The sequence below is a fragment of the Falco naumanni genome, chromosome 2 (genome assembly GCF_017639655.2).
Source record: "Falco naumanni isolate bFalNau1 chromosome 2, bFalNau1.pat, whole genome shotgun sequence".
Classification (NCBI taxonomy): domain Eukaryota; kingdom Metazoa; phylum Chordata; class Aves; order Falconiformes; family Falconidae; genus Falco; species Falco naumanni.
The window spans coordinates 8,738,181-8,764,771 of NC_054055.1; the positions used below are offsets into that span (position 1 = coordinate 8,738,181).

The following is a 26,591-nucleotide window of genomic DNA, read 5'->3' on the forward strand; positions in this document are numbered from 1 at the left end:
AAGAGAAAAGTCATAATCAGATACACTTAAACATTTATCTTTTTATGAAACCTTTTAATGATCCTACTGTTTCTCATAGTTACGCTTAGTGGAAACAAAAGTTTATTTTTTTCTAAAGAATATTTTCTTGCTGAAACTACAGAAGTATGACATTTTAGTAATCATGGGATAGGTGTATATGACCCAAATTTTGCAGGCAGCCACATAAAATTCTCCTAGGAGTCCTTCTTGTCCTTAAATATGCATCTGTAAAAATCCCCATAATAGCAGAAAAAAAAATAAATTTAAACTGTTTAAAGCATTTTAAATGCGATTGCTATGTTGGTGCTTGGGATGTAATACGGTGGTCCCTCTGGATCTTCTTCTATTTCTTTTCATTATCACTTTCGAGGATTTCTCTTCAGAAAAGCACTAAATTAAAGTATATAGTGACTTTTTTTAATCAAAGCTTGTACTTAAAAGAACTGCATTCAATACATGCTACAAACCCTCCTACATTGAGGAATTCTGCTATGGTGGTGCCTAGGACACATTATTCATTGAGTCGTAAGGTGTATCTTTATCTAAAGCATATGTATGGATTGGGATTTGCCTATACTGTACCTATACATCTTAGACCAAAAATTTTCTTCTATCATACTGTATATGTATAAAAATGCTGTTTCTCTTAATTTAGAGTGAGAAGGCTGACAGGAGTATGTAAGTGTGCATTAAGCCTAAAGGGATAATGAAATGCTAAAAATGAGAAAGAGAAAAAAGTTAGTTCAGAAAGTTCTGAGGTACTGGTGTTATAATGTCATTCTTTTTCCTTTGAACAAGCTGAAAGTATGCAGGAAAGGACAAAAAGAATAGTCACAGAAGATAGGGACAAGACTGGAAGGGATGCCTGGAAATCATCTAGTCCAACCTGGTGCTCAAAGCAGACTGAGGACTGTGTCCAAACAGGTTTTTAATATCTCCAAGGATGCAGACTCCACAACCTCTCTGGGCAACCTGCTCCTGTGTTTAACCACCCCCACAGTAAAAAAAGCTTTCTTATGTTTAAAAAGAATTTCCTGCATTTCGGTTTGTGTCTGTTGCCTCTTGTCCTGTCAGAGAAAACTACTAAGGTGACTCCGGCTCCCCTCTTCCACTGAGGCCATCTTACTCGCTCCAGACCTTCCCATTGTTCTCTCCCAGGGGACCTGGGGTTCCTGAAGGCCAGTCCGAACAGTAAAGAGCTAGGTGAAGGCACTGAGTGCCTCAGCCATTGCCATGTCTTGTGTCACCAGGTCACCTGCCCTGTTCAGCAGTGGGCCCACATTTTTCCTTTGTCTACCTTTTGCTGCTGAAGCACCCCCAGACATCTTTCTTGTTGCCTTTCATGCCCCTTGCCAGGTATAGCTCCAAATGGCTTTCAGCTTTCCTAACCCCACCTCTGCATACTCAGACTGTGTCTCCATATTCCTCTCAGGTCCCCTGTCCCCTGCTTTTACCTCTTGTATGCTTCTTTTTTGTATCTGAGTTTTGTTGGGAGCTCTTTTTTTCATCCATACAGGCTTTCTGCTACTCTTTCTTGGCCTTCTCTCATTGGGATCGATCATTTGTGGGCTTGGAGAGATGGCCTTTCAAAAATAACCAGCTTTTCTGGACCCTTGTTGTATCCAGAATGCTACTCCATGGGGATATGTCCAAGCAGACGCCAAGAAAAAGAACAGTCGTAGGTCTGGCTTATGTGTGGTGCTCATATTCAAGTATTTTATTGCTAGAGGAAATTCAGGCCCGGTCTCCAGAATCATTTGCCACACTGAGAACTGACAGAATGATGCCAACTCATAAATCTGTACAAGTTGTTCTTGAGGGAATGTATAAAAATGGAAAATCTAATCTTACATACTAGGTAAAAATGTCAAACTTTAATCAGCTCTACCTGGTTTCTTCTGAAATGCAGATTTTCTTTTTTCTTTTTTTTTTTTTTTTTTCCTCATTACTGCTAAGAATGTATCTCATGCAAGGAAAAAGATTCTGGAAGCAGGAGGCAAAAAATTCCAGGAAAAAAGCTCACGTCCTTTGTGTGTGTAAATGAAGTTACAGGACATGAAGAAAGAAGGGAATACAAGATTTGGAATACATTGTTAAACACTAACTTGGTTTTAACTGTCCTAGCTGTTTTTGCTTCAGAATTGTCTCTTTGCTAAGACCTCTTACAAAGGGCCTTGCCTTTATGTCAGCTGTAACTTAAGAGCAATTTGCAAAAACTGGCAACATTGTACTCCCCTCCCTTTTCCCAGGTGCAGGGTTGTTTAATATTTTCCATCCCGGCTTTCAGCAAATTCTCCATTATCTTGTGCTTGCTAGTGATATTCCCATGCATGTTTCAAAAGTTTCTTTTACTCCCCTGACACATTCCTTCCTTTCATTATCCTCACATAAATTTGGCCAGTTAGACGAGACAGTAAAAGCTTTGATTTTTTTTCTTTTAGCTATGGCATGCTGAAATATCTTCAGACTCGATACTGAAAACAGGGTGGAGGAGCTTTCTCCTCTGTTAAAGAGTGTGGGGATGTTCAAGCCCACAATTTAATAGAGAAAAATGCTATTCTGATTACGGCAAAACTAAGTAATCATCCATTTTAATATATTTTATTTGGAGAAAGGTTAAAAGCAAGAAAATAGTGTTGTTGAAAAGAAACTACTGTTGTTGATCCTGGGTTGTGACAGAGTTAATGAGGGCAATAGTTTCACAGTTAATCTTTTCTGCTTTAGTCATGATGTTGAAGGCCCAACAATTTTTCATTAGATTCTGTGTCTCAGAAGACAAACCATGAAGATCTCTTGCAGATGCCTGGCTGTGGTTTGTTCACCCCTCCTTCCTTCCACTCCTGAAGGAAACTCTCCATTCTGTTAATTGTTTTACTTGTCTGCAACTTGAATTTATTATTTCATGTAGCAGGTTGAATTGGATGACTTTGGGCTTTACAGTATAGGCACCAGTTTCCAACAGGCTGCTGGGTGTGAAGACTTTGAATGGGTAATTCGAAGGAAGATGAGATGTTGTCAGTAATTAGGGTGAAAAGATCCACTCACTGACAAAACTGGTGGGTTGGTGGTTTTTTTTCCTAAAAATCTCATATATTAAAGATGATGAAGAGCTGGAATTGAATGAGAAGCTGACGAGAGAGAACAAAGAAACTCACTTGATTGCTTCTTTGGATGTGGAGTTTAGTTTTTAAATTTTCCTTCTTCAGCAGAGAGGGCATTGTGTTCAGGGATGTGAAGTATGACTGCCAACTGGCCAGACAGTTTCCCCTGTTTTGGAAGAAGTGTGTTTAGTCAGTGAAAAGTGGGCTGCATGGTGAAATGCTTTATTGACACACAATATTTCTGCCTCCTGTGACAGCTGAATTAAAATGAGTAAAGTAGAAGACAGGAGCTAGGAACAGGAATACTGAGTTCAGCTTTGGAATTGTGCCAGCTAAATGCAATTAAATAGATTAGGACCTAAGAAAAAGACACAAGAAGTTCACTGTAGATGCTGAAAGAACAGGAAAAGGGCGAAATATATTCAGGGAGACTGCACAGAAAAGAGGGAGAAAGAGCAAGAATGCTGGAGTGTGAACAAACCACTGAAGTGGCAAAGGCAGGCAGTCACTAAGGGAAATGGGAAATCTGTAAGTTAAGGTAGAAATGCATGAAACATTTCTGAGAACAAAGATATTGTGTAAATGTCCTTATATTTATAATGTAAGCAGTTGTTAGTAACCTGAGCAAAAGGAAGATCAGCGAAATGAAGGGCTTAGAGCTCCCAGCCTGGGAAGACCGATGCTGGAAGTGTCAGTGAGATGCTTAGAATGCACAGCAGGATGCTAGGTTTTGGAGCTGCCATATGCAATTTCAAATATAGAACCTGTCAACTCTTGTCTTAAAATGGTTTCTTCGTATTTTTTTATTATGACGTTAGTTATATCTTTTTCATTACTTATTAATACTTGTTTTCCCAAATATTTAAAACATGTCTAAAGAAAACCTTATAGTCCTAAGGAAGAAAAATTATACACTTTAGTAAAATTATAGGTAATGGTAAGTAATTTTCATGAGTTACCCATCACAAAATAACCTGATTTTAAATAGCACTTCATCACATGTAACAGAATCAGAAACCTCAGTGAGTGTATGATAATTTTCAATAGTTATATTACTTTCTTGATTGTTCCCCTTCCCCCTTGATTTTCTGAGTAGATATAAGTGCTTTGGACTAGTTTTGATCATCGTTCAATAGAACAAGTGTGGTAAAGAGGCCAAGCGACCTTCTTATGAATCCAGAATACAAGCCATGAGCTGAGGCTGTGCCAAAAGTTGCAACCAGTTTGCTGAAATACTGATGAGCAACCGTTCATTTAGACTGGGCTCTTAAAGGACACAACAGACCATTGCAAAGACCATGAGTACTTCTGGCAATAGGTGCTGGCCTGCCTTAGTCACATGAGGTTGGGGAGAGATCTTTGATGGTTAGTTGTTTTACAGTTTGTTTGTCGCTACAGGATGTGATTAAAAAATATTGAAATATGACCATTTACCAGATTAGCAAAGTGCTTGGTAAGCAAACTTAGAATGACTGTAAACTGCCATGTGTTTCAACTGGTTCCATATTCTGATTTGCAAGTATCTTCAGCAAACCGCTCTTCCATTTAAAAAATGTCTCCTGTTGAATAATTTTTAACCAATTCTTTTCTTTAACATTTCAAAATCAATTTATTCAGGCTGCTGCTCTTCTGTTGGAAGCATCGCCAAGTAGCACCACGCTGTAGTTGCTGTAAGAGTGTCTCTGCAATTCTCAAAGCTTGTGCTTCATTTTGTCTTGGAACAAAAAAAGTTTTTGAAAAAATGTATTTTGACAGACAGGATTGCTCTGGAGCCAGCTGTATTAAGTAGCAGGATGCCATGGAAGTAAGTAGCTGAACAGGGCACACTTGTGCACGTCAGCAAGTGGAGTCAGTTGATGAAGACAAATCTGGTATGCTGCTAGCTTGACACTCCCGGCCTCTAACAATACCTGTTTGCTGACAAGATTTCCTCTTCTGTGTGCAACATAAGAAGTTTTTTCTAAAGAAAAACTTTGACAGCTAGATAATATTTAGGCCTTTCCATGTCCTAGAAAGTGAAGTCTGGAGACTTTTACTACAGTTTAGTTGTGTTTCAGCACTGACAAAACACATTTCTGAACTTCTATCCAGAACATACAGGATGTTGACTGGCTATTGATGTTTTCTTATAGAATAATTTAGCACCATTCAAAAATAGAACAGAATAGATACAATACAATAGGTCAGGAAAGGAATAGACTATTTCAGTTGGAAGGGACCTACAAGGATCATCTAGTCCAACTGCCTGAATTCAGGGCTGACTGAAAGTTAGAGTGAATTATTAAGGCCATTGGCCAACTGTCTCTTAAACCCTGATAGGCTTGGGGCATCGACCACCTCTCTAGGAAGCCTATTCCAGTGTTTGACCACCCTCTTGGTAAAGAAATGCCTCCTAACATCCAGTCTAAACCTCCCCTGGTGCAGCTTTGAGCCATTCCCACATGTTCTGTCATTGGTACCAGGGAGAAGAGATCAGTATTAATAGATTGATCATCTTACCCAGTCACCTAATTCTGATTTCATGGGACTAGGGCAATAACACTGAAAAATTCTTTGGATAACCTTAGCTGGTAGCTTCAAAACTGAGCAAAAATCTCAAGTGTCTGCTTTTTAGGGTATTATCCTGAAACACTGAAGCATTGACTTTTCAGAAAGACAGATCCTTTGATGTCTTTTACAAGATATTTTGCATTCCAAAAAATAAAAGCCAAAAGATTTAATCCCTGTTGGAGCAGGTCAGGCTAAATCAGACATACAAGCTATACTCTGATGTGAAAAGGATGTGGAATGAGTGGTTGCAACTTTTTTGAGTTGTTGTATGATGATAATCTGCATTATAAACACTCTTTGGAGAAGCTTTTTCTAGTAATACTTTGTGAACCTACAAGCCTTTATGCATCTTTCTTTCTGATAGTTATGTGTCTTCCACCATGGTGCACTGTAATTTTCCACTGGATTACCACAGAGATTTACTGAAGCTGTCCCAAGCTTCCTGTGTTTTTTGTCTTCCCAGTCTGCCTAGATTTTCAGTTTCTTCTTAAAACAGTGTTGCATATTATACATAGCAGGAATTTTAGATTTGCAAATAATAAAGGGATCTTCATACAGTCTTGAAACACTCTAAAAATACGGTAAGATGAATACTGCTGTCTTATTATGATTAACCAAGATTTAATAAGGAAGACTTGGCATCAAGCTGTTTTCTGTAATTGCTAATAAAAGGAGCTTTATCACCAGTACCAAATCATAAGTATATAGATAAATATCTTTATACAGTTAAGTTGTGAGCAAAGCCTAAGTTTCATTAATACTACAATACTTCAAATACATTAAAGATAGTTACCATTGGGTGGCTCTCTTTAATGTACAGGCATATTTTTTCATAAAATATCATACAGAGGTAAAAATAAATCCATTACATGGATCATTCATCACTCATCACTTTATTCATACTGTCATCATTTAAATTTTCTCTTTGCAGAGCAGATAATAGGCAATCAGTCAGTAATTTAGGATGGCTTCTCTCCTGAATGATCAAAATTTCACATACATGTTTAAGAATTATTTTTTTAAAAAAAGAAACCTTGTGAAACATATTTTTTCCCATCTTTTGGATAATAAGAACTGAGATACATGGGGCTCAAAATATATCTTAATAAGAAAAATCCAAATCTAAAGTAATTTGATATGGTATTACTATTTGCTAGGCAAATATTATAATGTGGATTGCTAACAAGAAAACTCACACTTGAAAAGAATATGTATAGGAAAACACTCAAATCTGATTTAGGTTCTTTTTTTATTCAATTTTCTCCTTAAATTCAGTTTTCCTGTGAAGAGATCAATTAAAAAAAAAATAATCACTGAGTATGAGCCTTGCTATACTTACTGAGTTTAGCAAAGAGACTTCAGTGAATTTAGTCTGGGAAATAGTTGTCAACATGCAATGCATATGTGTTTGTAGGTATGGAATGACAAATCTCAATGTGTGTTAAAAGACTTAACCTGTGATTTGCACAGAGCGAGAGAAAGGCACCAAGACAATATTAGTCATGCTAAATTATTTTATACTAAAGCATCCCTATATAATCTGTATAATAAATTTGCAGAATACACATTTCTCTGTGTGCATGATTTTGGCACAGAACACAAGAAGCTCAAAATTTGTATTTGTAAACTTGACAATACACTGGAGAGGCAACTGGTGAATGAGGACATCCTTGATTTGTTCCAACCTCCTCTCCAGGTTCTCCTCTTCCATTTCTTCCCTAATTTCTGAGTTGCCATCTAGGCTACCAGCTCTTCACAGCTGGAAGTTGTCTTTTTTTGTGTGCACCTTCTGTACCATAGTTTGTCCTGATCTGTTGGATGAATCTACATCTGCATCTCTGAGTGATTACTGATGGAATATGTATTAGGGTAAAAACACCTTCACGTCCTAAACAGCCAGATTTTATTTATCGAGTTAGGTTTAATTATTTTATGGTCTCAGGAGAAACAACGTTGCATGCATGCACACTGGTTTGAGAAGGTCTGCATTTGTGAGCCATGAACAGCAGCATACTCTTAGGTCTGAGTTCACCTTACTCAGCTTTTAGGTCACATTGCTGCAATCAGTGTAGAAGGTTACATTCTGGTGTGATTCGTCTTTACGTGTGCTGAATTCCTCCCTGGAAATGCTTTATTCACCGTATGGAAAGACAAAGTTGACTAGGCTTCTAACATAGGCAATTAAAATTAGCTGAAATCTGTCGGGGTCCTACAGCACACATCTCCTCTTTCACCTCTTTTCTCTCCCTCTCTCGCAAAGATGAGACCACTATAGGGAACACCGTGCTCCTCTGTAGGATTTGGTATAATACCTGCTGAGCAAACTTTCACCTCTCATGAAGGTTTGCTTTCTAAAGCCTTCTATAAAATCACACAGTATTTTTAAGTGTCTGTGTGACTAGTCCTAGCATATGCGTGATAGTAGATCTTTGTGGTGAATAATGGGAACAATCTTGCAAGCTGGATTTCCTGGGGAACAAACCTTATGTTAGCAGTTTTCTCACTGCCTTTTCCTAAAATGAGGCAAGGAAACCCCAGCAACTGGTTGGCAAGGAGTCAAAATGCCAAAATAAAATGTGTTAATACCAGTAAAAAGTGCATGTGGCCATCTTGAATGGGATGCTGCGTTTCCTATAGTATCCACAGTAAATGAATTCAGAAAAAAAAATATTTTGAATTTCAGATTGAGTAAGGTCATAAACCTCAGCCACTGCATTCAGTGCTTCTTCAGCAATTCAAAAATAGAAATCATAATTAGCAGTGAGTTAGGCATCTGTCTTTTATACAAAATTTTTTCCACATCTTAGATGGCTATATATGACTGAACTATTGATTTTAATTGTATCTGTCAGAATTCAGCTGCTCATTCACATATGTGATATAGCTTAATCATTTGTAGGCAGGCACATGCCTCTTTAAGACTCATCTCCTGTGGAGATAATATACTGCAGTTCCCTGGAGACCTTATATGCATATCACAAAAGCCAGCACAAACAGCAGGCTTGCTAATACCAAAACAAGTGATTAATATTAATTCCTATACTCCACTTTTGTCAAAGATTTTGGAATCAGCATATTTTTATATTTTTTTTTGTCCTAGGAGAACATAAAATAGGAATACAAATTCTAGGATGCCTATGTAGCAGTCTACTTTTATGTCAGAGGTTGCTATTTTTTGATTTACTTGCATATTAAAATGGTAGATCAACAGGGTTTCTTTCCCCCTCTTGTTTTACTCTAAAGAGTTTTCCCTCATGTTTTTTCTTTAATGTAAAAATAAAATTAAAAAGGTATATAACATTAAGTAGTCACTGCAGATAAGTTATAATAGGTATTGCAGTACTTTTTAAACAATATCTATTACAGGTAATCAATAAAAGTATGTTCCTGACCACAATTTTATATTAAAAATATGTGCCAAGACCTTCTCATTCCCAATCTCCTTTACTGTGTCTCGTTTCCTTTTTCCTTATTTTGAAATGTCATCGGCATGTGACTGAGATCAGAAAAGATGTTATACAGTTGGTACTTGGTAACAAAGGGTTTCTACCTCTATAGTAGAGGCATTTCAAGAGCTAATTTGAACAAAGAAACTGATCTTTATGAAAATAACATCTTTAAATGTTCTAGTGAAAAGTTAGGTTATACTCAGTAAACGACCATCCGGAAGACTATCTGGGCACCAAAAATGCAGCATTAAAATAAGGATTTGTTGTCATTAAGATGTAAAAAATAAGTTTTGCTCTCCCATCTCAAAAAGGCTAATATATAGTTTTCAGCTTGTCAATGGCTTATCTTGGAGGCTCAGTATAAATGGCAGAATCAACACGAGTGGAAACTAAAATTTGTGCCGGTGAGGATCTCTTTTTTTTCTAAATGTTTATGACACTTACTACCTTGTGATTATTTTTTGAAAGCAAATATAGTGATTTAGAATTCCCTTTTCCTTTTAGAAACTTGGAATGTCTATTAGAATAGTTTTATATCCATTTCTGATCATGTTTGGCTTTTACCATCTGGAAACAACAGTGCTATACCTTTCAGACCTCTGTATTTTAAATATGATTTTCCAAGAAATTTTCACTAATGGAATTTTTCAGATACATTTCTGTTTCTATAAAATGGTATCTTTTAGCAACTGATTTGAAGAAAAAAAGCACCTAAGTATGTGAGGAATTGCATTTATCTTATGTGAATAAAGCCTCTTCTGACTTTTGAGTTGAAAAATTTGGTCCTCAGTCCACATCATTCTACCAGGTGGTTCATTGGTGAGCTGAAACCTACTTCTTTTTAGGTGCTATTCTAGCAAAGACTGACTTGCCTCAGATATTCTACTGATACTGCTTTTCTCATTAATCTTTGTTAAAAAGCCCAAGTAGCATGTGTTCCATGACCACAGAGTACTTGTCATATAAATGACTTTCATAAGGTACCTGATATGAAGTACCCTATGTACATTTGAATTCATTTAAAACATATAGAAACTGTAAGAAATGTGTGATCATTAATTGGAAGTAATGCTTTAATGTGTACAGAGTTTATGTCAATATTGGATCCTGAATTCTTTAATGCTCAGTTGTACAGACACCTATGCTACTATAAGGTAAAATCCTTAATTCTACTCGGTCAGTTGTGAATTAGTGCTGCTGCAAGCCAATTTCTTAACTCAAGACCTCTGTGCTAGTAATAGATGACAAGATAGCTGAAAGTACACACTGTTGACTTTAAGATCACAAAGGCTTTCCTGATAATTATGTGGGTATAAAGAGTGGAGATCAAACTTTTAGCATAAGGCTGGAGTTGTTAACAGTTAAAACAAACTTTTTATGCATGGTAATGGAATAAATATGGAAATTGAAAAGGGAGGATGAACGCTGAATAAGAAGAAATGTAATTTTTACTGGGTTTTTTTCCCCTTAATGTATAAACATCCTAAATTATTCAGACTATAATAAGGGGAGGTGGCGTATGAAATTATATCTCTAAATCCGTCCATATTATAGTTATGTGGAAGATATAAAAGCTGAAAGCAAACCCCATTAAAACAGTGGACTGAATACATTGTAATAGTTGCTAATCTATGGATTGGTTTAGTTTACATTCTTTTGTTCTTTCACTTCCCACTGTTAGATAGCAAAAAAATTGCAAAGATTTTTGTAAAGTACTTTCATTACATCATCTAGAGAAACAGCTTAACTTTGCATGGTTCAAAATAGATTCAGTCAACCAATAACCTGTATTCTCCAGATGATTCTTAGATTTAGGTTAATTAATATATGATAAATTGTTCACTAAACTGTCAACTTGTTGACTGGGATATTCTGTAGTCTTTACTGGCCTGTTGCCAGATTTGTCCCAACAGTGGACCCTGAAGGGAAACTGGAAATGCTGTGTCCTGATGACATAATGCAGGGCTGTATACAGAATATAAGTCTCCTTCCTGGCCTGGCACCGAGGAAAGTCACTGCCACCTTTCTAGACGCCTGTCATATAAAATCTGTTTTGAGCCCTGCACAGTTTCAAATGATCTATGAAGTTTCATTGTAATATAGCTGCATTTTAGCCTTTCCTTATGTTCACATTCCTTTCAGGATGTCGTTCAGAAGAGGGGTTGTGGTTCTGAACTTTTTGGTACAGTCCTTGGTGTCTGACTGAACTTGTCTTTCAATTGCAATCCTGCTTACGGGTGGGAAACTGGTGGGCAGAGGATTTAGTGATGGAAATTATGTCCTGCAACCAGACAACATACCTGGAAATAGATGAGGTTTTGTTGGTGGATTTTTTGGGGGAGGTTTTGCTATCAGAACAGAGCTTAAGGAAGAAAAAAACTATGCTTGACAGGTTGTTACCGTTATTAAAGAAATATGGCTTTCTGAAAGCTGGTGCGCCACCTAAATGAGTACAACTTTCCTCATATCTGCTTAGTATCTTTTCCTGTTGATTCTTAATGGTACCTGATCTCATAAGAACTCACCAAATCATTACAGTATCATTCTCTGAGCACCACCACGTGTTGGGATTGGAAATACATTTCCCATGGTGTCCAGCCCATGCTGCAATACCAGGGAGAGTGATTCTTAAGTTGGTACAACACACGTTTCTGTGGTGCTGAAGTTTGCTTTCCTGACCATACTTACCACTTGTTGGTCTGAGTCCCGTGATATTTCCCTCTTTGTCCTCTGAGAGACCCAGAATATTTTTAAATATTATATTCTATAACTTTATATATAACTTCTGTTAATCTCACGGTTAAAATTTCTGAAAGTATTGTTTTTCAGAATTTCTTCTCAATATCTAAAATTCTGCTGAATTTGTAAGCCAGGGATTTAGATAGTGACTTTTGTCCAAATCACTTGGTGAAATACCAGAAAGAGCAGTTAGAAGTCTAATCTTAAATTAAATATTTCTTAAATTATTTTTCCGTAAATGGATAGCATAAGCTGTCAAGGTTCCTTGTTTTACCTGAGGAATGCTGTGCTTCTATGACAAATATATTGAATGGAGAGCATAGGAGCCAGTTGAAAAGTATTCAACTTTAAAATACTCTCAGATGAAGTTTAAAATATAAATGAACCACAGGGAAGGTTTTCAGGTGGTGTTACTCACCTTTAATTCATTCAGGTTTTGCATGCTAAAGGTTTAATAAAAAGGAGGATACTTAAAATAGCTTAGAGTTCTCTAGAATGTGATAGAACGTTATCTAATCTAAAACAGGTTATCTAATCTAGAACAGATCAAATTGATTTTGGTCTTTATAGGAGCTCAGATAGTCTTTGCCCAGACTGATTCTACAAATATTTATTCCCAAATGCAGTTTTTGCTATTGAGAACCATTAAGGAGATAAACCATTTACAGGACCAGGTCAGATGTCATTGGTGTCATACAGCAGAAGAGATACAGGTTGAACCCAGGGAGATGTATGAAAGGGACATATTTCCACCAGGAATAAGTGTGCCAGAGAGAATTCTTCCTTTTTACTCATGTTCTGGTCTCTCTCTAAGATCCTGTAATACATAGCTGGTAAAAGAAAGGTGGACAGACTTTGTTATGGTTTAGTGCTTGTTTATGTTAGAGTTGAAATGTGGTGAAGACTGGAGAAAAAGGCTGGAGAGGCACTTTTTACAAGGGCCTGCAGTGACAGGACAAGGGGGAATGGCTTTAAACTGAAAAAGGGGAGATTTAGATTAGCTATTAGGAAGCAATTCTTCACTGTGAGGATGGTGAGGCACTGGCCCAGGCTGCCCAGAGCAGCTGTGGGTGCCCCATCCCTGGCAGGGCTCAAGGCCAGGCTGGATGTTGCTGGGAGCAGCCTGGGCTGGTGGGAGGTGTCTGTGGCAGGGGCGTGGGACTGGGTGATCTTTAAGGTCCCTTCCAACCCAAACCAGTCTATGATTCTAAGACTGGTAAGCAGAAAACACCAAGTTTTGTCCCCTCCCACTCTATTGAACACCTCTAAATCCTTATAAATGTTACCTTCTGTACTGCCTTATATACTTGCCTTTGTATTAAATAACCTGCATCCAAAGAAAGAAGTGTCATAAATTGAGATTTATGTTGTAATTCTAACAGTATTCCCTGTCTTTAAATGGCTGGGAGGAAACATCAGACGTTTCCTAATAACCTTGTGAAGAAAGCTCACCTCCATGTGAAAGCTGCTGTGATACAGTTGTCATTCTGAGCTAAGAGGTTATTCCACCCCCCCACCTTGTTTTGTTTTGTTTTTTTTAACTCTATTCTTCTATCTAAGGACTTGTATTAAGTGCTGCAAAAATAAATTTATTAAAGTAATATTCTACTGCACTAATGGTGAAAGTTAACTTTCACTGCTCCCTGAAGGGGAAAGCATATCAGTAATTGAGATGTTCCCCTTGCTGTTTTGTGAACCTTGCGGTGGTGTTTGAAAGATGTTTTGAATTATTCAGTGTTCCTTGTTAGTTACATTTCTCCTTGGTGTCTCTGTGTAGCTGATGTCATTTGTGGAGGTGAGATTTTTTTGTGTGTATGGATCGAGCACAGATTTGTGAATTATAGCTCCATTTTTATTTTTGTTACGTCTAAGAAGTAGCATTTAGAGGCCAACATTTTCTATTTGCCCACCTTTTAGGATGTGAAATGTTTGGAAAACTTTAGAAAATTAAGATTATTTTGTTTGTTAAGCTTCCTACACTGACAGAAAAAAACTTACAGAACATTGCAGTAATACTGATGCTTGCAGTCCTTTAGGGTGGCTTAGTGCTGAGATCACAGAGAATTGTTAACAGGATAAGCATTCCTGTTCTGTTTTATTTAAAATTACTTCTATGTATAGGTACACCTATTCATGAAATTCCACTTGTTTACATTTCAGCCTTGAATGTGCAGCCATAGAGACAACCTTTCATAAAAACAAAATGTACATACATACAAACCTAGAGATTTTATTTAAAACTTTTCTAGAGTTACCAGGTTTCTCTTACTGTAGTTTATCTTAAATTGCTAATAAAAACATAAATATAAGTTATATCAGTTTCTTAATCCTTCAGCTATCTACTACCAGAAGCACCACTTCAATCAGCACAGATGTGCTAAGTGCTGTAGGACAAGCTGTAAGAACAGCTTATTCTGGCATAAGACATTATCATTATATAAATGTCATTAAAAAAGCTGTCATTTTGGTGAATATGATCCTGTTAGATTTTTATTAGTCCTTCAGCTTTGAATTCCCCATCTCACAGGCTAATGAATTCTCTTTTTAACTTTAAATAGCTATGTAGTATTTATAACAGAGATTAGATTAAAAATATTATTTTCTAATGTCGTCGGTCAGTACCAGTCCCACTAAGGTGAACGGTAATACGGCCTCAAACTGATACGAAGCAACAGGGAATATACAATTACATTTGGAATTATCAGTTGCCTTGCTTGTTGCTGATTTCATCACAGATGGAGTGAATTGCAGCTTCATCAAGCAAAATGTGATTATATGCTTACAGACCTTAAGTAAAGAATCACAAAGGAACACTTTGTTCATCTTTCAAAAATGCTGAAAACATCCCTCTGTACGCTGAGATATTTTTCACTTCTGTGAAAACTTTCTGAGCACCTGAAGTACAAGGGCAGCTGCCCTAGGCTGGCTGATCCACTGGAATACGTGGCAAAGGCCAAATTTTACCCTTAGACCTATCCCAGTATCTCCTTAGAAGACAAGAAATCATGCTGATCTGAAAGCTGAATGTTTCCCAGATGAGGAAAAAAAAGCCACTTTTGCCTCTTGGTAGACAAAAATATTTCTTGCAGTATGATTGAGCATATTCATCAATTCATACAAGACTGTTATAATTGAAAGTTTAAATCTAGCTTTGCAAGGTCACCTTGGTCCCTAATGGAGAATTGCTGCAGAAGCCAAGAGACTGAACAACTATTCCCAGATTCTGCCACTGACCTGCTTTTGCAAATTATCTCACATTTTTCTTTCTTTTTTTTAATTTGTATGTGTGGTGTTTTTACTGTATACTCTCTTGGAGGAAGGAATTGTGTTTTAATGCACTATATCCAGGCTTGGTTCAGACTCCCATCCTCTCTAAAGCACCAAGTGAGAATAAAAGGGGAAAGATTCAGACACATGAAGAGCTGTTTGCAGTTTGCATTAATGGTGAATAGAAAAAAATTTGCAAAATAGAAAAATGCATAAAATACATCTATTTGGCTAAAAATCTCAGTTGGGGTTCAAAGATAAATTCTCCTCAAGTAAATGGTGTAAAGTAACTCCTTTGTATTAACATTTTGTAATAGCTGGCATTGGCAGTCTGATTTTACTATTCTTTTTTGACCATAAATAGCACATATTTTTTTAACATTGTACTTCTTGTTATTACATACTTTATTTCATTCCTAGTGAACTTTCTGTTCAGTTCATAGCTCTACCTAGAGTGATGATTTAGCTTTATTGACATGGTAATAATGTGAAGTTGTTGTGGAGAGCCATAGGAGTGCCACAGCTACAGATGTTACTGTAGATTGCCTAATGCCCTATGTGCAAGGTTAAGAGGTCCAATTCTGAATCAAACTCTTTTCATTCTTCCATGGTAAAACAAATCATGATACAAGAAATGAGCAGAAATTCAAAGCTTGAAGAAATTCTTTGATATTTTTGTATAATCGAACAGAAAAGGATCAGAGCTTTTGGGGCCAAAGCTAATAGAAAAAAAAACTAAAACCTATGCACATATTTTTCAACTTAAGAAAAGTTGAAGCTACCCTTTATCCAGAATAATGTAAATGAAGTTCTGAACAAAAATGCAGCTGTTCCATTGTATAAATGTCTCTACCACCGGCTATCATACCAAGATTTTAATCTGCAATCCTCATTAAAAAGTAAACGACAAACCATTATTAAGGCTCGTTTCCATGTGAGATGGCTGCATGGACCTCATTCAGTAATTCATAAAGTGTCTTGTACGTGCTGCTTTTTATTTACCAAGGAACTATCATGACAGCTTTTCCCTTTGGCAGTAGGGTTACAGCTTCTGATACCTGCCTGACACTGGCATTTTAGATGTTTATCCTAGAGGAAAGATGTGTCCCAAAATGTTCTAGTATTGTAACTGCAACTGAATTCTGCTGGGCAGCTTTACAGAAGCCAGGTGCTACTGAGAAGAAGAAAAAAAAAAAAAAAAATATTTTGTAAATTACACACTATTTTTATGAAACTAGAAAGTAGTTTTCCAATATTTGTGTCTCAAAGTCCTGAGGCTGCAGAGAACAATATTCCCATTCTATAATGGAAATACAGAAAAATAACTTCTCAGAAATGACATTTTCCTTCCTGAGACTTTTCCATTTATTTTTTTCTAAGACACCCTGTTTCAGGCTAAAATGAACTTTTTTTTAATGAAATATCATTATGTAACCAACTGACACAGGTTTATAGGCATTTTAGGGCAAGTATGTTTGACTACAAATATTTTATTTTTGTAATTAATTCTGCATGCCTAAGAATAACTTCAAATCAGAGGGCAGGTTTTGATTATTATTTGTAGTCTTTTATGAAAGACATTGGTTTGAGGGTACCCATTGTGATAATTAACATCATCTCCGTTTTGTAAAGCACCTGTGTTGACCACAGACCTCCTGCACTTTCTACTTTACTCTTACTCTTCCAGCTGTGGGAAATAGAACTACTATGCCATTCCTTCCCAATTCTTACTTGTCTGATCTGATACTTGCAAACACACTCAAAAATATATGTATGTGACTATTGGCTATAGGTAGATCAATACAGAAAATCAGCAGAAAGCTTGCCATTTTAATAATGTCACCATTTTAACCACAAGCTCTTGTAAACAGATGAAGGAAGTAAAGCAGAAGACGTAGGATTTGAATATTAGAGTTGGCATTTCAGTTCAAATTAGAATTTCTGGGTAAGATTGCTTTGTTAGGAGACTGATGTACTTAGTAAATCAAAGGAACTTTTGAAGCGTGATTTGACACGAAGAGCAATGTGTTAATATTCTGATCTCACAAAGCAAAAAAATGTCAGCTATCAAAATGGTGTTGATTATATTTCACAGCTGCTTATGCTGATTCCAATGAAAGGAGTTGTGGGAAATTATTCCAAAGGATAAAACTGGCTGCGTTGGTACCTTTATAAACGTTTTAAACCATTAAAAACAAAAGGGTTGTCAAGAATAAAAACACTTAGATTGTGAATAATTTTTTAATTGAATATAGATAGATTATTTGTTATATTGTAATACAGATGCTTAATTATGACAGTGATGAGCACTATAACAAAATTCTAAAAACTAATACGATGCACTTAAAATGGTAATATAATTAAAATCTTGTGGAGATGAAGCCATCAATCATGTTCTAGAGATAAAATTTGTGCATTTGAAACTACATTCTCTACTGATGTCTTCATTTAGATTGTAGTGAAGTATTCAGGGGTCATGAAACCGCCATTTGGGTACTGATAATATAAGAATAATTTCTGTGTGCTTTCCAAAAAATTGTAAGGATGCCTCAAGGTTTGAGTAGCCTTCACAGTGCCATATCTACTAAGCATTTTCATTTCATTACCATGGTGATACATAAATTCTGATGTGAAACAAAAATTGGGAAGTGTATCAGGCAGCAAGCAGTTTATAGTGCATACAGTTTTGGGAAGGAGGAAAAAGAGAGCAAAAATGTTTTCTCTCACTGAAGTATGAAACATCTAGTAATTATAAAAATCACAGTCTTAAGTTTAGGTTGCTCAGATAGTGTTCTTTAAAATAACAGTTGAGAGACCGCTAATTTTATGTGGCTCTTTTTTCTCTTTGAATACTTAATATTGGGTTGTTTAAAAAGCCTATATAGGTGTTTTCATCTATAGGATCAACTCTTATAGCATCCATGGCACAATTTGTAACTAGGTAGATTCAGTTCTTCAATGAAATTATTAACAGACATAGAGAACAGGATGAATAGTTCTTTTTCAATGCTGGAGGGACCTGCTAATGTGTAGCAGCATATTTGTTTCCGCCAGGTGTAACTGTGTGCATGTAACATGGCCCAAAATTAGAGAGTCATTTCATCAGCAGATTAGTTGATCTGTTGGCTGGTTTTGGTTTGGGCTTGGTGTTTTTTTCCTTACATCAATGAGAAATCTCTACTGAGAGAGAATAATGGAAACTCTATAATTACAAATTGAAACTGAAAACAGCTTCAGTCACGTATCCAGGTAATGATCTTGCCTAGAGGTTATCAATAATTTATGTGTTAAGGGAAATGCAGTTAGTAGATGTGAATATATTTTAGGAATAATTAAGATATTATCATATCTTCTCTTAAAGATATGGATGAAGTCTGAAAAAAGGATGTTCGTGCTGGCAGGGTCAGGAAAGAAACATTATATTCAAATTGTAACAGCATTAAATGAAGATAGATTTTGAGAGAGGGGGAAAGGAAGGGAAAAAACTTCTCCTCTTGGCTGTGAACACTGACCAGATGAAATGGTGGGCAATATTGTGATGAAAGTCTGCATGTAGGATATGCAGAAGCTCCAAAAAAACTCTGAAAAAATGAGATTAACATTCTAAAAATATTACTGACTTCAAAAAATGTTCTCTTTAATCCTCAGGAAGCAGAAGAGTAGAGTCTGAAAAGGGAAGACAAATTCCTGTCTGTGCTCTGTGGAAACAAGAGCAGACGGACAAATTCAAAGAGCAGTCATGTCTGCCTTGTTATGCGAGGCTCTTCTGCCTCCTGGTTTCTGTGTCCACTTTTTCTTGGCAAAGTAGGGAAAGAAGGTGTTGGTTACACCCAGAATTTATTACTCACATTTGTATTAATTAAAAGAATAGTTATGATGTGTTTGCCCAAGGGGTCCATCTCGCTCAGAGTCCCACCAAGCAGGTGGGAGTTGTACCAGAATGGAGAGCACATATGTGATAGCATTGTCCCAGTCTCCAACTTTTCAACTAAATTATCTGGGCTAAACCCAATTATTTTATTCTTTGTTTATTTAATTTCACTTTTACCTCTTTTTTTAATGATTTACATACTACCATCTCTCTATTTCCCAGAATGGTCCAGAGAGGATCCCTTTTTATTAAGCTCTCCAATGGAATTTTTCATTTTATGCCTTTCTCTTTTTCCTATCCCTGCTTCCTTTTTATTGATTACTTTTCTTCTAAATTAGGCAGACATTAGCATACTTACCCTAGCTGGATTTTATTTACATTTCTTTGATCTTCAGGCTTTCTTGAAAAACTGGTAGGAACTGGTTTCCAGTTAGTGTTGGAAGGTGAATTTATTACTTTGCTCATTATACTCAAGAGGAGTTTCTCTTTTATCTACCCTTTCCCCCTCCGCTCTCTCCTCTTTTCTTTTCCTTGCTTATTTTCATTTCACTAGGCATTTGAAATTTCTGGTGACGTTACCCTGCATAAAAGTGATTTCTGTTACTAATATTTCAGTACATTCTGCTTTAACGGGGACTCAGAAGCTCACTAAGGAATATGTCAGTTCTTTTTGCTCATTGCAAGGGCTTCTGGGCGAATTAATGAGTTTAACACAATTACGCGGCTGTAATACACAAGCAGACGTGAACTGCTTAAGGGGTCTTAACATAATTGGCACGATTTCGGTGTCTAGGCATCGGTCACTCGTGCATTTTAGGTACCTTGGAGAATCTGAGACATGTGCGTGAAGTGGCAGAATTGACGTGGGACCTTTAGAAATCTGACCTTTGCTAAAATGGCAGCTCTAGGCTTGGTAGGACACCCCGGGGCAGCTAAAATGTTACTAGTCTCATATATGTGTAGCCAGCTGAATTCCACTCCAGATCTTTCATTTCATGTTCTTAACATGCTGTAACGCTTTGATGTGCAGTCTTAATTATCTGCCGTGTTGTGCACCAAAACCCAATTTTGGGAAAAACTCTCTTGTATTTTTGCCAGTATCTCCCAACATACCTAAGAGCTGGGGTTATGTTGAAAGGTTGTGTTTGCCTGAAGTTTGATTTTTGCAGCCCATGTGGTATATATGCATTGTCTCAACCATTGCCAGAGAAGACATGTGAAGCTTTCTAAAATCAAAAATAATTACTATTAATTTGACTGTTTTCAAAATCCTATTGTGTATACAGAGTTAAGCCTATTGAATACCAGTGTCTTTCTGGCCTTCCAGCTAATTGGGAAATTAAATAGTTGACACCTATCTTGGAAAATGAGCAAGATTTTAGTGTCTGCATTGCTTTTATAAACTGTCTTAAGCCTGTGTTGTTAAATATCTGACTGGAGGAGTGGAGAGACAGGCTTTTGGTTGTTTCTTTTTAAGCAAATTTCAATTTGAACATTTTTTAAAGACAAAATTCCCTGATTGTGGTGGAGTGGTGTATTTTTTTATTTGTATTGCATTTTTAGATGCCAGTGAATTTATATGCAAAATTTGAAAAACTAATTACAAATAACTAATACCATAATTTTTTTCTATTTCTATATTAAGGGAGATTCTTCAAACCTGAACTGTTCAGCATTAAAACTAGAGGATAAAAATCCTCGATTTCCTATAATCCCTGAAGCAAATAAATCACTAGTAAACAGAAATTAAAGGATATAAGATAGGAATAACAAAAAAGGTCAGTTTAACCATCCCCCTGCTTCAAGACAAGATCAGCTATTCCTGATAGCTGAGTTTCCAATACACTCTGAAAATTCAACACTTTTTAATGGCCTTCTCCAGCACATCTTGTATTTATGAAAGTTTCCTTTCCAAATGTTTATTGAAATCTAAGCACTTTGTCTTCTTGTATTAATAAATACATAGTTCCTTCTCATTGCAGCAATCTTACTCTTTAAAGACTAGTATGCTTCTTTGACCCTTTCCCTCACTAGACCAAATATATCCATTTCTTTCCCCATATATTACATTTTCCAAGGCCTCTGGTCTTCCTCTTGTGTCTCATCTGGACTCTAGTAGTCACTTTCAGTTTTCTTGCAAGTTTTCAACTGAAAACTCAGTTTGCAGCTGAAGTGTTTTGAGCTCAGATTTCCTGCTGGCGCGTACTGTCCCCCTCTAATATTTTTTTTCCCCAACCACCAGCCCTACAAAAGTATCACATTGAATACCATGTAAATGCCTAGAGAAAGTTTATAAAATGACTTTTTTTTCATTGCATTTACTCTTAATGTTGGGAAAGGAAAAATATAATGGGGGCCAACCCCTTCAAATCTGATTCTGACTGAAGTGATCTTCTGATGATGCCACCTATGACTTTCTTTTGTGCTTTAGAGTGAGAATGTGATTCCTCATCCTGAAGATGGAGAAATCATAGAATTTTCTCAATGAAAATATAGACTTTTGTAACTCAACTTTTATAACTAGCATGTGAATTTACTGCTGAAACTCAGCAGAAAATTATTTTAGAGATTTTAACAAAAAAGTCAATTATACAAGCGTTGAAAATAATGAAGATGATAAAACACTTTAGCCAAGCCCAGTGCTGTGCAAGTCATGACAAAAATTAGATGAGCAATAAAACTAGTTTTCCCTTGGACTGTTTTACTTCTCTTCTGATAATAGCGATAAAGTCAGTTTGTGCTACTTGACAGACATTTCTTTTTATCTGTCTAGATGCAACAGAGGGCTTCCAGCCGAAAATAAAGCTTTGCTTTGAGGGATAAGTAGGATATTTCTGACTTGCCTGCAGTTTCATTTCTAATAGTTGGGTGGGAAGACATTACTGGTGTTGCTCTAGACCAAATGGTACTCAGACTTGACAGTCTCATCTCTGGTGTTTTATCTTCCCTACCCCTCTACCCTACCCCCCAAAAAAACTCAAACCAAATCATAACTCAAACCCATCTTGCATTATAAAATCCAGAAACATCTCCCTCTTGGTGCTTCATTCATGTCCCTTACATATTTCCCAGTGGTACTGTTGAATTTGTTTCCTTTGTGGTCTTCTATGTTTAATAATGGAAAATAAGTACAAGGAATGGCAGATTTTAATTTCTCATAGACTTCAGTCTCCTCATTTGATTCTTAAATGTATTGAGTGCACGCTGTCATTGTAGTTGTACCCCTAGTTTTCTTCTGAGTGGATTATCTGGTGTTTAAAAACGTGACAATGCTGCAGCCTTTCCTTCACTGGATGAGATAACATGTCCTCTTTCTTTCAAGTTCCCTGCTGTTCCCAGGAAAATTGCCAGGAACTTTTGAGAGTTGTCCAGATTTGCTCAGAAACACCCCAGTAATTATTTAATTCATTGCTCAATAATACCTCTCCTCTATGGTATTGATATATATATATGGTATATACTCAATATATGGTAGATAGATGTTTGGTCGTTGAGTCTTTTAAGTCATGCCTCCAAAAAAAGAGAGGCGGGGGCAGTGAAAAGGTTTTTCTGTACATTGTTTTTCTATTTAGTGTTAATACTTATAGAAAATTTGTTTCTCAAATATTACCTGAAATGGAAACAACTGTGTGATAGTAGCAAGAATACGTTCTGATTAATGACAAACATGTCAGCTTGGCTTCTAGAAATTTAAGTCAGAGGCTGCAAAATTTGCAGACAATTATTTCTGTTTCCTGTGTGTTTGAGGAGGGTGCAGAGGTGGAGGGAAAGTTCAGGCAGCTTTTTCACAATTGCAACTTTGCTAGCTATAGCTTCAGGTTTAGGCATCATTTTCCCATTATTGTTTTGGCGTGGAGAGATATGTGTGTCCTTGTATAGGTTCAGGCTTGCAGGATTGATTTAAAAAACCAAAACCAAACAACAAAAAAAAAAGGGGGGGGGGTGGGGGTGGGGGTGGAAGAAGAACCAGTTCAGCTCATCCAGCAGAATTCATAGCCCTCTGGCATTTAATTAGGTGGCTCTGCAAACTATATTCAGGAAGGTTTTTATTTTTTCTGGGGTTTAGGTTATTTTTTTTCCCCCACAGGCTTTTCATAAGGCTACTACATCTTTATTGGCTACATTGAATATGTGTCAATGGAGTTTTTCATGCTGCATGAGTGCACTGATGCTGTGATCTGCTTTTGGCAACTATAAAATAGAAAACAGTAACATTAGTACAATAGAAGAGGAACAACGCAGGACACACAAGTGAGGGAGAACAGCTACCACATAGCTTGTCTCATATAAGAGTTATTAATAATGGTTCAGGATCCTCTCTGAGACTGAGATAGGTCAGATAAAAATGATAGCCAATTTTGTGGCATGTGTGCATGATGTAAACTCCGCTTGGGCTTCTGCAATTAATAGCATCAAATACCACAAATTACAGCGAAGTTTATGGGTTTAAAATTTAGAGTACAGAATACTATTGTATGCAGAAAATGAAAACTGTTTCATGAAGCTCTGAAAATAGATGTGTAAGGGAAACATTTTCTTTTTTTTTTAATAGGTGCTTTGTTTGTTGGGGTTTTTGGCTTTTTTGTGGTTTTGTTTTGTTTTTGTTTTTTTAAGGAAACAACAGAAGACTGGGGTTAAAAATGAACTATCTAGTGGTAAATAACTCAACCTTGGTAAACCACAGAGGAAGCATACCTAGTGTAAGAGCAGCATCTCATGAGGTTTTGTGCCCACACTACCAAAAAAGATGTTCTTTGGATGGGCAGAAAGAAAAAAAACAAGAGTCAAGCCAGCTGAAGTGGCCATCTCTTCTTACTATTTTTAAATGGAGACAAAGTTTGGAAGAGCGTCTACTGAAGAAGCACAAAACTAGTTTGAATTGTTTTCAGGTAATGTGCCAGTCACAAAATATCTTGGCTGTTGTAAGTAATATGATTAAACATAATCAACAACTGCATGTGGCTGTGTTTAAGAGATTAATGTTAGATATGTATGGCATATATCATTCCTAATTTGCACTAATGGTTTGGAAACTTGTTATGAATATGTTTTCAGAATTTTTGTTAGCACGAAGCCAAGTTTATTACATTTTAAAAGGCTAAGTCAGCTCTTATTGATGCTTTCTGCAGTGTCAGCATTTATAATTTAGAAGGTTTTGCTGAAAATCATGGAGTCTTCCTTGCAATATCTCAGATGAGAGTTCTGATAAGGGATAATTCATTTTAAATATAAATATGGCTATATTAATTTTTCAGTGCATATAGTAAGTGTTATGTAGTGTTATATTTCAAAGATTACAAATGAAGTCTTATTTGCACTGCATTATATTCTTTCTTTTCCATATTTGGTTCAAAGCAAATAGAAACTAAAAATGTTGATGGTAAACAGCAATTAAGGAAGAAGTACATTGACAGTCGCTGCAAAGTTTGCATGAGTGTGCAAGTTCTCACCATGTTTCAAGTTCACAGTTTGGAGTGCCGCATTAAACTGCATGATATAAACATGTATATGGAAAAGGTAAAGATACTACAGAGATGGTATCTCAATATTACCTGGTAAGAGCTTGGTTAAGTTCAAAGTCTTCTGTTGACTGCAGTGAAGCCAAATTTCAATAATAATCTCTAAATACAGTACTGGAATATTAATCTCTAAATACAGTACTGGAATATTTACTGCTAGCAGTGTTAGGGATTAATCTAACAGACTGTATATAATGTTATGTATATCTGTTTTCAGGAAATTTGTATAGTGAACTTATTTTCTCCTATTATGTTACTGCTCTGATTTACTAAATTTATTCTCATCAGTGCTGTTACTTGTAGATGGACAGTTGTAATTCATGGATATAATGATATCTTGTTCTAAGTTAACCTTCAAGCAGAAATCCTTTTAAACTTCAGAAGACAAAACTTCACTGTGCAAAAGAGTATAAAGCATTTTTTTAATGAGGAAAGGATTATATTATAGTTCTGGTGGCAGTGCTTGAGTGATAATAGTGAGTGGGTCATAACAATCATTTGCAATTCCATTCTTTTCAGAAGTTTCTCTTTTTAAAGTTGAATGCAGCACAGGCTTTAATAGAGGATTATTTTAAAGAATTCTTGTACTGTTAAAATTCAGAATAATCATTTATAAAATAAACTGGTTTGTACTTATTTGACAGTGTTAAGCAGAAAAATCAAAAACTCTCTGGAAAATGTATTTTTCCCCCCACCTTTTTGTGCACTTCACGAAAAATAAACTAAAATCAACAAATTCTACATATGATATATTTTTAAAATTACTTGTCATGTTCTCATGAAATAAAACAGAATTCTGTTTAAATGTGCCATGAGACACATGACTTTAAAACAAATATGCAAATTTTTTTCTTACCATCATTAGTGTGTGCTAGTGCAGGCAAAAATTTTTGGAGGCAAGTGTGTCAATCTGAAATAGAACTAAAATATAGTCATGCTTAACACAGAAAAATCTATAGATAGTGGAATATAGGTAGATTTGCCATTACAAAATAAACAAGACAAACTTTATGATGCTATATGAATTTTCATATTATGATAGGTATGAAATTATTTGGAGAACCTCTGTAGCAGCTTGGTATTGACATTGTGTGTAGGTGATTGAGTCTTAGGAGGAGGGGAAAAGAGCAAAATAGGTTGGGCTCATATATTGCCTAATTGGAATTTGGAATGAATAGTCAAGAATTGTATTCATTAGGTGATGATAACTTGCAAGTTTAGGTAGCAAAGGCAGTCTGGATGATGAATCACAAAAGGATCTTAAAAGACGGTGAGATAAAATGGCTGATGAAATTTAGCATGAATGATCGTAAAGCAGCATGCATGGTGGTGGAGGCTGGGCTAACATTTTTATTTAAGTAGGTGGGCTCTGGGTACCTAAGACAGAGATCTTAGTCATGATAGTTCCCAGATAAGATCACCTCAGTAGTGCTAAAAAAAATCCAACAAACCCCCAAACCCTAACCCCTTCTCTTACATTAGAAATAATTTGGGAAAGCAAAAAGCAAAGAAAAAGGCCAAAATGACCAGAAATGAACAGAAATGGAGTGAAAGGCAGGAGTTATCCTTTCAATGGGGTAACCCTCAGGCAAGAGGAAAGAGGGTTGTGGGGGATTTTCACCTCTTGAAGCAAATGATGGTGATGTGCAACATATGGGCAGCCTTGAGGGCAATGCACACAGCATGGGGGCCGTGTATCCCACCAGGCCATAGTCCAGAAGCTCTCTGAGCTTGTTACAATCAGCCAAGAACATCATTAGGTGCAACAGCCAGAACAGAGAGAGTCCTGCCCAGCCTACAACTACTAAGACACTCCATCCTCTAATTCATTCAAGTTAGCTTCTGGAGAGGGATGGGTGATGAAGGTACACACCTAGACAGAGCAGCTATGTTGTGTGAATAATTTTAGAGTAACAGGCGGTAGCGTTGGGGGGTTTCACAGCACCAACATTGAGAGGGAGGTGCTGATCTCTTCTCCCTGTTACCTAGTTCAGGATGCATGGGAATGGTTTGAAGCTGTACTAAAGGAGATTTCAGACTAGATATTGGGAAGCTTTTCTTTACCAAGCAGGTA

General features: G+C 36.5%; 1 protein-coding gene across 13 annotated transcripts in view; it reads left to right on the forward strand.

Moving 5' to 3' along the window:
* DLG2 (discs large MAGUK scaffold protein 2) overlaps positions 1 to 26,591 on the forward strand; it is a 1,042,746-nt gene that overhangs the window by 524,492 nt on the left and 491,663 nt on the right. Inside the window, exon 1 of one of the 13 annotated variants that reach the window (XM_040583251.1) lies at positions 23,624 to 23,887. The exons of the other annotated variants lie outside the window; for them this stretch is intronic. Within the exon in view, the coding sequence (XP_040439185.1) occupies positions 23,639 to 23,887 (249 nt within the window). The 5' untranslated portion in view covers positions 23,624 to 23,638. Of the gene's footprint in view, positions 1 to 23,623; positions 23,888 to 26,591 lie in introns of those variants that run through there. 13 annotated transcript variants of the gene reach the window in all.